Source organism: Antrostomus carolinensis, unplaced genomic scaffold (genome assembly GCF_000700745.2).
Source record: "Antrostomus carolinensis isolate BGI_N321 unplaced genomic scaffold, ASM70074v2 scaffold17674, whole genome shotgun sequence".
NCBI lineage: Eukaryota > Metazoa > Chordata > Aves > Caprimulgiformes > Caprimulgidae > Antrostomus > Antrostomus carolinensis.
In genome coordinates, this window is record NW_010313019.1 from 21863 (window position 1) to 36766 (window position 14904).

General features: G+C 34.7%; 1 protein-coding gene across 1 annotated transcript in view; it reads right to left on the bottom strand.

The window, feature by feature from the left end:
* Positions 1-14904, bottom strand: part of ODAD2 (outer dynein arm docking complex subunit 2) — a gene marked incomplete at its 3' end in the record, with an annotated part of 59853 nt that overhangs the window by 19825 nt on the left and 25124 nt on the right. Inside the window, exons 10-15 of the mRNA XM_029084800.1 lie at positions 8409-8555; positions 7910-8119; positions 7511-7747; positions 6023-6133; positions 5361-5515; positions 1721-1963 (exon numbers count right to left, since the gene is read on the bottom strand). Coding sequence (XP_028940633.1) covers positions 1721-1963; positions 5361-5515; positions 6023-6133; positions 7511-7747; positions 7910-8119; positions 8409-8555 — 1103 coding nt within the window. The remainder of the gene's footprint in view (positions 1-1720; positions 1964-5360; positions 5516-6022; positions 6134-7510; positions 7748-7909; positions 8120-8408; positions 8556-14904) is intronic.

Genomic DNA, 14904 nt, shown 5'->3' on the forward strand with positions numbered 1-14904 from the left:
AGAGGAACAGACATCCTTTTTTTGCCGGGGATGGGAGGATGGTGCTCTTATGCGCTCATAACCCTGTGAGAGGCAGAGCACTCAACCAAGCAAATCATTTACACACGTGAATACTTGCACTGGTGTCAATGTTTTAACTACGCATTGTTTTTAAATATTTTGCTGAGCTGGTATCAAACTTATCCACATCTGGATGAATCATGTCTTGGGAAAACACAGCAGCATTATCTCTTCTAGTGCTACAAGTCTAACTTGCACAATTCATCAGGTACATGTCATAGTCTTGCTAATAATAACTTCTGTGTAACAATTCTTTTTGTATTAGCAAAAAGTATATTATACTCTTGATCTAAGGTCTTACTTACTTGTTAATGTTTTTAAATATTTTAAAAACATTTTAAAAGTTGAGAATCTTCAATAGAGAATTTTTTTCATATGAAGCAAATCTGACAATTGATTTCTTTGTCCACTCTTTGCAAACTCTGTAAAATTTTGTCCCAAACAACCTGTACTCTCTCCTTCTTAAAAACAAGATGGCCTTTGTTCTATCACAATTTTAGCACCAACTTGTGTTATTTTTTGTGCTTATACTGACCATATTCCAGCATGAAGCTATCTGTACTGGATACTACAAGTGCCAGTCCTGAGTACTGGAGTGTGTCTGAGGATTTACAAATATAAATGTATATTTATTGGTATTTAAATTTCTCAGTTGATTTACAGTGTTAATTCTGTTAGGTTAATACATTACTCTAAAGGCTGATTTTTAGTGAGATATATTGTGAAAGTGATTTCATTTATTTATACTTTTATGCTACATGGCTAACTGTTCATACAACCCCTGTTTACAGTTGTGTACCATCTAGCCTTTTGCCACTGGGTGACAGCCAAAGCATGAAAACAAAAGCCCTATTCAGGAAAGCAATTCCCTGCACTGCTGTATGAATATCACTTGAATTATGCAAATAAGAACAGGAGGAGCTTAATAAAACTCTCTTTCTGACCTTCCTTATGCATAAGGAGGGAAATATGCCAAGAATTTTGAGGTAAATATCCCTGTAAGGGAACAGTAAGCACAGTAAATGCCGACCTCAACATTTAACTAGAACACTTAATCATAAATATCAAGGATCTTTGTAAGTTGTACAAATCTACATCACAAAACCAAAGAGAGTAGCAATTCCGTCAGTAAATAGACAGTCTTTTTCCTTGGCTGTGCAAAGGAATAAGAGGGGAGAAAAAGGTCCAACAAAAGTCTGAGTTCATAAAAAGAATGGAGAGGGATAAAACAGATAAAATACAAATAATACTCTACTTTAAAAATTTTCAAATTATTTTTCATGACAGTAAATGTGCACATTTCCTTTTAGAATTGCTTTCTCTAACTTAGGCTATTATTTATTATTTGAGAACAGATGTAAAAGGAGAAGGCAAAACAAGTACCTATCACACTGCACTTCAAAATGGTCTTCCTAAAGGTTTATCCGATTTCCCCCAAAACATAAAAGTTTTATGTTCTATATATTTCCATAATTAATTTTTTTATATATATGTATAGCACATTTTACAATAGGGATGTAACTAACCCACACAGCTCTCTGGAAAACAAAAAGTAAAACACCATGTTAAGTCAGATTAGAATTGACTATATTTGTGCCAGAATTACTTTTTCTTTTTTTTTTTCCCAGTATTTAAAATGCTATGAATATGAAGAGCTTACATCATATTTTCAGGTTCTGTTGCACAAGCTCCCACTGCTTTGGTGACATTCACAAGTAGCGCCTGATCAGTTCCAGTAAGTAACTTCACTAGAGGTGGTATTCCATCATATTTACGGATAGTAGTTCGATTTATTGGCTCTTGGCAACATTCTCCCAGTGCTCCTACAATATTTACAAGGACTTCTTCAGGCTGATCAGTAAGCAGTCCTACTAAAGCTTCTATGACTTTATATTCCCGAAATCTAAAAGACAGCAAGAAAACCAAAGTTGTTATTTTCAGTATGTTACTGTTATAAGTTTAATTTTATAATTAAAATATCATTATAATTGAAGCACAAAGCTTAATTTTTGTATGTAAATTACCTTGTTGAAGAAATCACAATACAGGTGAACCATTCCAATCAGTTCTTGAAAGTGTGACATACAGCATAATTTCTTACTCCACCTTTTAAAATACATTTCTCTAATTTAGCTATCTAGGAATTTGCAGAGTAGTTTGAGGGTTTTTTAAAATGTGACATGTCAATGCAACATGTATAAAGAGCTGAAAACACACTGGAAGATTGGCAAGTACTGTGGTATCCTAACTTCCAGTACTTTTTCCTGCCATGTTAACAATAGCTAGCGTAGTAGTGTATCAGACCTTCCTCCACCTCTCTGTACCAAAGGATCACCCCTACTTTTCACTAAATGTCAGCCTTCAGAGAGTTTTCCCTGACTGGTTCTATACTCAGTGCAGGTCTAATACAGGCATTTTCCTGAGGTCAGGCCTATAGTTCTAGTACATGTCTTTTGTACTATGTTAGATTCCATTTTTAAATTAAGAAATAAGTTAAGAGAAATTTGAGTTGACTGCTATATTAATACTGCTCTTGTTCTTCATAGCACTTTTGGTACTGAAAATCAAAAATATGTTTTTAAAAATCCTGGAGGTCCCATCCTACAAACAGATGCATGCTAAACCTCAGAAGTTCATCTTTTAGAAGAGAATTTTATTCCTCAGTTCTGAGATCATCTTCTAAGTTTGCTTTGTTCAGAATTTAGAGGATTCTTAACACTTAAATACTGTATCTTGCTTTCATACATTTACTTTGATACACCTTGATAATTCCACTTGGTATATAAAGCTAGACCTAACCTGTATATTATCTAATAATTATGCTTTGATTTATACCTTTGTGTAAATACACAGTTTCTCCCCTAAAAAGATCATTTCTCTGAGGGTACAGAGTTCTCATTTGTGCTCCCCCCACGGCCCCTAACTTCTGGAATTGTCTACCTGAACTACAAATACTCTGTATTTTCCAGGAATCAGTTGTATATGTTGCTTTTCTTTCATACAAAAAAGTAGTATTTTTGAGATGTTTCAATAAAAGTTAATCTTTCTGAGTTGGTTTATCAGTAAAACAATTAAAGTAACCCAGAAATGAGATACTTTTGTTTTTCATCATTCAAGTCCTTGCTTGAAGAGGAATATTCCTCTCTTTGTTCTCTATAATTTGGAAGTATCCATATAACTTTTTTCCAAGAGAAAACATCAACAGCACGAAAAAAGAGCAGTAAAGCAAGCAAACAACGTAAGAAAACCCCCTGATTTTCTCTGGTTACTTTATCTATGTTGCATATCAACTGCTTCACAGACGGAACTATATGAACTGGCTCTGCAATGGGCAGGCTATGCTCTGACAGAGCTGTTGGCTCAGGCCATCTTGCCAGAAGCAGCATGGCTGCTTGCACACAAACTGGAATCTGAGCTAGTCAGGCGCAGGCACCTGTATCAGCTCACTGCTGAGCCAGCACATCTCAGCAATGTACTTCAGGTATAGGAAATAATGTGGAGTGGTTCAAAGACAATCAAATGGTCTTGAAGGAACCAGCAGGATTTGTTAGTTTTAGCTTCATGCCAGACTCAAGCTCATCCCTCCAGATCTACTTACGTGTTTTCAGACTGTCCCCGCTCCCTGTTCTATAGTGCCCTCTCATCCTGAGTTTGGATAGGGTTTACTGCTTCAGACTCAGCACTACATAATACATGAATTCAGCTCAAGCCTGGAGCTGTGCCTAGCTAGTAACCTTTGTGGAGGGTCAAGCACTTGCCAAAGATATGCGAGTAGCCCAGCAAAAATCTGTTTGCATTTGGACAGAATTATTTGCTACAGCTATACTAATAAATAAAATAGGCCACGGCTCATTCTCTAGCCCCGAGGACAAGAAGCACAACACAGCATCCATATGGCTAAAATCTCTCATCCTCAAAACTCAGGGTGGCCTCACCCATTCTGCCTAATGGAAACAATCTGTTGCCTGCACTGTTCCCAAGAAGCGTCTGGGCATTGTCTGGGAGAGCATTTGCTGGCACAGGCCAAATTGTATAAGGGACTGTGCTAGCAGTTAAACAGTATGGATAACCATAACATAGTGCCTTAATTCAGAAAGGTTTGGCCCTGTTTTTTTTACTGGTAGAGAGAGAGCCATTCAGTCCACCTCATCACTGACAGATCCAGAACCAGGATGCTTCTGTGCAGATACCCAAAGCCCACAGAAATGAAGCATCTACCCTTCCGAAAAGCCAGGTTACTGTGCAATCAAGAATTCAAAAAGCAGTAGGATAGCAGCAGAGTATGTAAAGACCATGGCTGTATATGCCAACAGTTTGGAAACTCATTTAGGACAGTAAAAAGCCAGACTGTAAACCCTTTCTACTGGAACGCTTTCTGATTTTTATCTAGCAGTTATCTATCATATCTGCTTGTCCAGCAAAGAAAATTAGGAGGTTACCTCCTACTGATACTCCTTCCAGCCTATGAATCTTACATTCCTCTGTACAGAGCAGCATAACTTCAGCAGAAAACCTAGCACATATTCCAGTGGAGCAGGCTTTTTTTTTTTTTTTTTTGTTTTTTTTGTTTTTTTTAATTAGATTGCAAGGCACATGAATCTAATAAACAATTTTTAGGTGAAGGGGGTTGAGTATTCTCAATCTTAAACTGCTCCATGAAAGGTAGAGGATAGTAACTCCTGCTGCCACATTCTCAGATAACCACTCAGATACTGAGAGGCTGTAGGTACCGATGGTGGGACTCTCATAAATTAGTTCCACTCATTTTGAAGCTGGGTGTCCAAACTAAGCTATTTTTCTGAGCCCCTTCTATAGTCAAGGAGAGAGGCATATACACTATTTATCCTATGTTTAAGTATATTTCTGAACTAGGTAGACCTAATGTTTAGGTATCTACTCTAGAATGAGAAAATTTGCTGGCTCTCTTGACATAAAATGTTAAAGCCAAGTGTGCTAACTACCACATAGCAGTGATTCCATTTTGTAAGCTACAGAGAGGACTGGGCATATCAGATACGCCCACGTGTGAGACATTTAGTATATGCTAGTACACTACCTATTCTTTAGAGGCATCAGTTTTCCCCATTGACTCTTAAGATCCTAGGAACTCAACACTGTCTCCACTTTACCCTGATGAGGTCATGTGGCAATTTTTAAAGTACAATAAATCCTAAATTTAAAGTCCCACTGGTTATAAAGTATGTTTTGAAGAATCATGACATAACAATTTTGAAAACAATAGAGGCTCATAAAATCAAAACATGATAATGTAATAAATGTTTGTAAAATTAAATTGTTACTTTGACACATTTTCTCTGCTGATTGCACATTTCCAGATTGCTCCTGTCACAGCTGCTAAAAGTTGTTTGTTTTCAGAGTTACCGAGCAGAACAGATAGTGGTTGTAGACCTCCATGTTGTCTAACCAGGTCACGTGTTTCTTTATCTTCTGCACACTACACAAAAAAATTTAAATATATATATTATATAAAATGTGTAAAATTTTGTCTTCAAAAGCTAGGTGTATTATGTTGTAACTATTAAAAGCTAATATAGAAGAAAACATAAATATTTTATTAAAGTATCTGAATATGCTAACAACTCACTAAGAGAGTTTGACAGTAAACCACTACTGTATTTGCAGCAGTGCTTATACTGCCACGTTGTCCACCTTGCGGGCAAACAAACATAAAAAACCAAAGCAGCTCTTTGCACAGTATGCCCTGCCTCTCTCCATTGGTTACCTGTGCAATTTAGGGATTGCACACAAGAAGAGCAAGTAGGAACCTAATTACAATATTAAATATGCAGCTAAAATATTCTCATAAGACTTATCCAAAGACCATCAACATTTTTATAAAGTAATTTATTAGTTAATAGTAAAACTAAGAAATATTAAAACTGACAACCACATGACGACAAAGGGTCTGGCTCTGATCTACTGGTTATAATAATACAATTACCTTAAATATAGCACTTGCACAATGCATCTGAAGCTCCTCATGTTCACTACTCAGATTTTTCACAAGGTTCTCAATCATTCCTTCTGTCCTTATTGCAAGTCTGTAACTTGGCTAAAAAGGTAAACTGCATCTTTTAAATCTTGTATATTAACAATTAATAACACTAGTCACAATAATAATACAATGCTAAAACTCTAGGCTTTGATAATGAGAAGCCTTGTACTTTATTTTAAGCACAATGTCATCTGCATTGCCTTGAAAACACTATTGATGTTCTCAAAGTTTATCAAATACATAAATTCTCTGCAGTGCTCTTCAGATCACCAGTAAAACCAGGTGCTGGAATGCCTATTTTGTATCCACCTAGCTTAAATAGAATTCAGAATATTCTGAAAGGTGTCCAGACTCCCTTCTCAGAGCCAAGGAAGAAAAAGATGCTTCAGAATGGGATCAAGAAGTGCCCACTCACTTCATCGAGAGCCAGCAGCCAAAACAACAGATCTATTCCTAGAACAAGGTTAGAAAAACATGTTCTTAGAATTAAAATTTTTTGTGATCTTTTCTTCCAAATTTTAACCCATGGACATTGTAACAGGGGGCTATTATTTAAGAAAGGGGAAACACCTGTGTTAGAAATGCATTCAGTGTTATTTCCAAATTTGACCAGACAAGAAACCCTCAAAAACTTCACCTTCTCAATACAGACTTACTGAAGCTAAAATCTGCCAGGTTGCTGTCTCGTGGAGCATGCATAAACTTGTGTACTTCAAGAAGCTAATTTTGAAAATACAGTGTTTTATAATGTAAAATCCTTCAAAAAATCATATCTTCCAAGTCTCAAATTCACCGAGAGAATTTATGTATATTTTTGACCTTAAGTGTAATGCACCTTGATTTCAAATATGATTCCATAAAAGGAGAAATAATCACTTGTCTCATATGGCAATGGTAGAAAATACTTGTTTTCAAATTTAAAAACTGAATATACTCAAAGCTGTGAAACCTGCCAAGGAAATCTGTAAAAAAATCCATACACTCCTTTCTTCTTTTTGCAATCAATCAGACACCATCTTCCCCAATTCACAGGGACGTTGTAAACCACACTGCCCTGCACTACATTGGATCCTCTCAGTCACACCTGCAGGTTAGCTTTGTAGAGTTTAAATGTACTGATTAACCAGAATATAGCATTTTAAGTTGCCAAATTTGTTAAGTATGATGAAAAAAATGAGAAAAAAATAAACTCATTAAAGATTTAATTTCTATATATTTTCTTTCACAAACTACTCCTAGCCTTTTAAATAAAAAATGTATGGTCTTCAATTCATTACAAGCTCTGACCTTCCCAAAAACACTTTCACCACACAAAGCATCTACTTCCTGATGGGATAACTGACCTGGTTTAAGAGATAGTCAAACATAAAGTTTCATTTTAGTAGCTAATTGTCTTAATGATTAGAAATAACTTAGCTATATGTGTTTACTCACCTCTGAGGCACATTCTTGTAGTGTCCCCACTACTGGGGTTAAGATGTTTGCATGTGAACATTTGAGCCACCTAGCTAATAATGGAATGCCACCAGCTTTGCGGATCGCTGCTTTATTTTTGGTGCTTCTGCTGCAGCTCCAGAGTGCCAAAGCCCCACAGCGTGCTAATTCAGTGTCTTTTGCTTGGTATGGTGTTAGACTGGCTGATCCCACTGAAATACATTCCAACAGCCCAACCTAAAAAAACACATTTTTTTTATTATCTACAGGGAAGTTTGATATTATACTGCTTTTTAATGATGGTAAACACTGCCACAAATATAATGTATACAACACATGACATATTTTTTGTACAAAAATACGCATGTGACAGGGGTACAAATTTTAATGACTGCTTACCAGTCTCTTGATTCCTCCATGCTGTCTAACTGTCTTTCGTGCTTGTTTAAATCTAGCAACATTAGCAATTGTTTCAGCTGCCAAGCATTTTAGATCTTTATCTGGAGAGTCCAGTATTTTCACCATTATCTGTAAACCTCCAAGATCCGCAATTGCATGTCTAATCAGTATATTCTGACTAATTTCCTTCAGGATTTTTAATGACCCAATCTAAATAATGGAAGATAACAGAAGTTAAACATCACTTAAGTATATATAAACAGAAAAAACCTTTAAAATGCTGGGTTATCTAAAATGTTTTATCTTTTAAACTGAATCAGAAGAAAAGAAGGAAATTTCAAGTCAAAATTTTTTTCTCTAAAAAATCCTTGATATGAAGAAAATACAGAAACGAGAAAAGAAATAAATCAATTTTCTTCATACTATATAACTTGTAACATTGAAAAAATATTCTGACAGAAGAGGCATACTCATTGCTCTATTAGACAAAACTACTTACCTGACATTTAATTTCTTCTGTATCAAGTAAATTAATTAACACTTCAAGACATCCAGTGTCTCTGATGGCCAGCTGACAAGTTTCTTGAGCCAGATTAAAATCTCTCATTGAACACAAAGCGATTACAGTAGCTGTTGGATTACCTCCCTAAAATAAGGCAAATAATTAGCAAATGTATGAAGTGTATTTAATATAAAACTTAATCTCTTCTACTAATACTAGTAAAATTACTACTAAAGAAGAAACATGTAGATTATTTTGATTCTACGGTGTTAAATAATGCAGACATATTAAGAAATGGAATTATTGATGAAGTATGCAAATGGCATACAGATTTAAATGAGAGTGAATAGCACAGGTGACAAATTACTAATATGGCTTGCTGTGAATGAACTAGTAAATTAGGCAGTTGAGTATTGTGAGTTTTGTATGATAGCAAAAGAACACACAGTGAAGATACAGACATTTCAGAGAAGCTATCTGCATTGGTGTTCACTGTGGAAGAAACCAAAGAGATTCCAACTGGAAACTTCCATGGTGGTGGACATTTCAGAGGATTTTTCTGAAACTGAAGTCACTGTAGAAAGTTTTTACAAAAAAACCCTGACATTGTGAATAACAAATTGCCATTATTAGATAGTATTCAGCTGAGTTATAAAGGAAACAGAGTAAAATAATTGATTCAGTAGAAGTGGCATGTATTTTCGTGCTTCAAATTGCCGTGTTACCAATGTCCTGGGAAAGAACAAATGTGACATCAATTTTGAAAACAGTTCAAGGGTTATCCAAGGCCTTTTAGCTAAATATGTGCGCTTGACAAATTGGTAGACTGTAATAAAGAACAGAATTAGCAGAAATCTGTCTAAATATTATATTATTGCAAGAATATTACATACTTAGAGTCACCATGGATCTATTAAGAAAAGTCCTACCTTACAAAATTTACCAAGCTTGCAGCAATAGTGATCTAGCTGATAAGGACTTATGGACTACATGATGATTTTGACAAAGTCCCTCCCTGATAGCTTTTAAAGAAAGGAAGCCACTATATTATAAGAGGAAAGGTCATTGCATGGATTGAAAATAATGACTAAAGAATAGGAAACCAAGGATAGGAGCGAACAGTCAGTTCAATAAATAGATGCGATTTAGTGGAGTTCCACGGATCTGCGCTGAAGTTACGCAATTCAATGTACTTGTAAACACCTTGGAAAATGAAAGGACTAGTTATGTGACAAAGTTTGTTGATGATGTTATGATTCAGGACCAGTTGTGGCAAACTGCTAAATAACTTACTAAGACTAAGAGGGCAATAAAACAGCAAATGAGAAAATGAGAAGCGATACACATCAGAAAAAAACAATCCTAACTCCATAGATGAAATTATAGTTTTTCAGCTGACCATTAAAAATTAGAAATTATATCTGAGGTTAGGGTAGATGGCAATCTAAAAACAAACAGAAAATTAGGACTTGTTTGGAAAAAATAGTGAACAGAGAATGTCACTATACCATAGTATAAATCCATGATTAAAAACTTCATGCAGTTCTGCAGCCTCTGTTTCAGGAAGATTACTATAGCACTGGAAAACTTTTTGAGAAGAGCAGTAAAGACAATCCAAGGCTTTTTAAGTCTAGAAGAGGGATGCCTGAAGGGATGTGATAGAGGTCTACAATGTTAGGGATGGCATTGAGCAGGATAGATAGGGATTGTCTGTCCAATGTATCTTTTAATACAGATATAACCTCTTTTAATAATAAGGTATAATAGTATTCAGGTTAAAAATAAATAAAAGGAGTTGATTCTTCAAATGAGATAGCAGACTAGTGGAACTAGTTGTGAAAGGATTCTTGAAAGTTAAAAGTTTTAATTGGATGTCAGTAAAAACAAATATCTCATTACATTTTCAACTCCCTGAGCTAAAATTAAGTGGTGGCTTGGAGAGTATTAGAAACCTGTGTATTTGCCTTGTTCTTACCTCCCTGTGCATTCATTTATGGTCCTGAGTTTCTTCTGCCTTGGTAGAATATGAACAGAGTTTCACACTACTATAAGTTGTGCAGTTTAGTTTCCCACATTTGTGGAAATCAGAGGTCAGGACATCTGGAGTGCAAAAGTTGAGCTTCAAACACAGAAAACTTCCATCCCAATCATCGTGTCTCCCCTCCTGTTGCAGTCAGGTTATCAGGATAGATTGTCTTTTAATCTGCCCAATACAGTTTCTTTTATGTCTAAATTTAAGGTCATACACTTACAAATTATGCAAACAGGATATAGCTCAATGTAGAAGTTCTATCCTGGAAACAAGACAATATAAAAAGACTTGGGACGTTGAGTATGAATTGAGATTACTGTGTAACATTTGATTAAAAGGATTAATTTGGGGCTGTATAATTGAAAGTACTGATAGGAACATAGCTATTATCTCTTTTTAGGCACTTGTGCAACAACTACTGAAATTCTGTGTCTAATTTTCCATTTTACAGTTCTAGAAGGAAAGTGAAAATAGGGAGATGATTCAGAGAAGAGAAATAAAAATTATTGGAAGCCTGGAAAATAGTTGCACTAAGACAGACATGAGAAGCACTATTTAGTTTATTGACAAGTAAATTGAAGTAGGATTTATTCATATTGAATACATAAATCTATAAGGAATAGGAATGTGATCACAGAGTGCTCTACAGTCTACCACAAAGGTTCAGTGTTTTGAAGTTAAAGGTACTAAAATTTAGATGAAGAGTAAAGTGCAAGTTTTCCATTTTGTGGTTAATTATCCTTTGGAAGATATTACTTAAGAGTGATGATAAGTTTTCCAGTAGTGGAAATATTTCAGTCAAGACTGAATGTTTTTTCTGAAAGATAAGCTCTATTTCAGTCACAGCTACTAGACTAAAAGCAAGAAAAAGATCAAAGAATACACCCTATGGTATGCAGAAAGTTAAACCATATGAAAACAATGGATTCTTTTGAACCTACAATATAGATTTACTATTAATCAAATCAGGGATGAACCCAGCTGCTCAGAAATTAGGAGGGCTGAGGTAACATGTAGCTGCAACAGAAGCTGAAGTGCATGAGCAATGCCAACTGGTGCTAATGTGGAAGTTACAACTTAGAGCACCTAGTAAATCAAACTACAGTATCCACCTCCCACATGCCTCTGAATTCCAGGGAAGCTTTGGCTCCCATCCAGATCTGAACTGTGCTGCCCAAGCCTGTCTCTTTCAAATGACAGTTTTGAAACTGTAAAGGACTTTGAGAACTTCCCAGAGGAAAATATTTTGCTAAATTGTGCACACCATACAATACAGAATATCGAAAAACCGAGTAATGTTTGCTAATACGAAACAAGTAGATCTAACAAAAACAGAAAATTTGCAGCCAATTTCTAAAATGTAAACAGAAACAGTAAGACAAATACAGTAAAAAAGTCTTTGAATTTAACATGCTTTTCAACAGATACAACAAATGCAGCAGAGAATCACAAGTGAGAAAATACATCTAAAAGGAATATGAGAAAAATACTTCATAAAGTTTCAGATCAGTAACTTACATCAGACAAAACACTTCTGCTAATCAATAAAGTACATGTGGATGGCACTTCATAGATAATTTTTACTTAACTTTCTTGTAACAATAGATATCCACAAAATTTCCCTTCAGAAAACTGGTTAAATAGGTAATTTTTTAACATATAGTGTTCTAAAGAAAGATTCCTATAACTTTATGTTATCTTTTTTTAATCATTATCATCTTGACTTCAGAATAAAATATAACATACCCTGCTTTAAGAATATATTCCAATCTGTTTTGAAAATATGTCTTAGGGAAACATATTTTGGAAATGGAATCAACATCTCTCAAATGTTTTCCAAGAGAAATTAGTTTATCCACACATATCAAAGTCTAAATTATTTTTATCCATAAGATACCATTCCAAAACTACACAGGCTATTCTGTAGCTCAAAAGGACTAACAGCTCTTCTCTTGTGAAGTTTGTGGTCTTTTCACATAGCTTAGACTTTGAAATTTACTTTGCTTTGTATTATAAAAATTTTGCAACAAGTGTTTAAAGAGAAGACTTGTCTTGTTATTATTTTACATAAATGTAAGAAGTATATCGTTAACCTGACAAGCAATGCCCCTTCTTTTGAAGAATGCTTCTCCTACAGTGAAACTACATTCATACATAACATAGTAATTCATAATTCACTTATCTTACATGCATAATGGTCGGCATACGACATTTAGTACGGACCAAATTTTTTAAAAGAAAAATGACTTTTAATTCTCTTATATTAAATAAAAAATAGAACTGTATATAAAATAAATATATGCATTTTATTTTTTCAGCTTCAAAAATGCACACACCGCTTTAAGTGTTTTTAAAGTAAAACCACAATAAAATATTTTTCATATGTGCTGAAGCATCAGTTCTACAAAATAAGAAATATTACTGATGGTTTCAACATTTATTTTTTGTTTCTTGAAGTTATCACTACAGTAAGTCTTGCAGTATTTACAACATAGATTTTAACATGCATGGAAATAGTTACGTCTCCATTAAGTTGACATAAAATCTGCATCATGTTGTTATACCATTTGAAATCTGATATGTTGGATGCAAAATAAACTCTACTGGCAGGTCAACAGTCAATTTTAAGGCTTGAAATTAAACACAGATTTAGATTAAAATGTGCTTCCCTTCCTATATAGTGGTATAACATATATATCCACAAATTAAATTAAAATAAAACAGTATCACTGCTACTCTATCAGTAAAACATCTTGTGTGCAATATATGTGTAATATCTTTACTCAGAGCTCACAACTAAGAATTACAGAATGATAAAGAATAGTGTAACAAAGCCTTTCTTTTGCTTTTATTTTTGAGGTATTTAACAGACCACTTTTACACAACAATGCACAGATTAATCTAGTTAAAACTTCTAATGTACGTATACAAAGGCAGCTGTTTTAGATGATTACAAGATTGTATATAAATTTGGTATCTGTTGAGTCCAATCTCACAGATCTAGTCACCACTATACTAGAAACATCTTTATTTGGCAATGTTTCTCCACATATGACTACATGCATCAGTTAGTATATTTTGAATGTACAGCAAGATGGAAGATGCATAAATTTTTGGCTGCATCTAGGCCCCCTTTACACAGGCTTCCTTAGTGTCCTATTTTTCTCCATTTAAAAATCCTTGAGCCTTCAGAAATTCTTCCTTTTGATCTCAAGGAATGCTGGATACTGCTTCTGAAGTATTCAAGTACCTTCTGATACCTTCTGGCAGAAACTCATTCAAATACAGCATGCCTGACACGCATTGCTCTAAGATCTACTGAAAGATGTCCCGGTCCATAGCAGGGCAGGTGGAACTTGATGATCTGTAAAGGTGCCCTCCAACCCAAACTGTCTTATGATTCTGTAATCTCACTTTATGTCTCCTCAACAACAGCAGTATTAGAAAATAGCTACCTGCTTAAGTTACTGGTGCTAATATTTGGTAAAATTATCATTTAAGGTCATCCCAGGGCTTCTTGAGCCACAAGAGTTCCAGTGAGAGGAAAACCAAAATTAGATAGGGATATATTTTAATATTCTTAATAATTTGACTTTCTAAGTTTGTTAAATGAATTTAACAGTGAAAATAACTAGCAAAGATGGCTTTGTGCTTATTTTGTAGCCATTACTTCCTAAAGCATCTGAAATCATCTTGATTCCCAACATAAGTCAGGGCAGCTTGAAGGTTGGTTGCCCAGGATGTTGCACAGGTACAATGTTTTTAAATGGCAGTGTACCAAATAGCAATTAAATAAAAGCTAATAGGAGGCCAGAAATTCATCCATTGTTGTTTTGTAAATTCAGGAAACCAGAAGGCATGATAGAATGTGAAAGAAGGAAAAAGGAAGCTCAGAAGAGTCATCAGTTCTTTTAAAAAATTACATAATGACTACAAGAGCAAAAAATCTCATTGAGAATGAAGAACAGGAAGTGTAGAAAGATATTAATCAGGCAAAATCATGAGCTCATCAGTTGGCTGAAACTCAGGAAGCTTACAGAGAGTGAGGACGAGATCAATTAACTAAGAATAAAAATAAAAGAATAATACAAATATGTAAGGACACGAACCAAAAATACAAACACCAAAGGACGCACAAGTTAAAACTATCATTTTGTTTGATGCTTTCCTAATAAACAAGAGCAAAAAACCTGTTAGTTGACAGTAAGCTTTCAACAAATGAAAACAAGAAACCTAAAAGCATTAATGGGTCTTTTTTTATGCATTAATCTTTATTATGTTCTAGTTAATGTATACTTAATGTCAATGATGATGTAGTAAACACTGCTCATGATAAGGATATAGAATCATAGAATCATAGAATAGTTTGGTTGGAAAAGACCATTACAATCATCTAGTCCAACCATAAACCTAGCACTGCCAGCTTCACCACTAAAGCATGTTCCCAAGTACCACACAGTG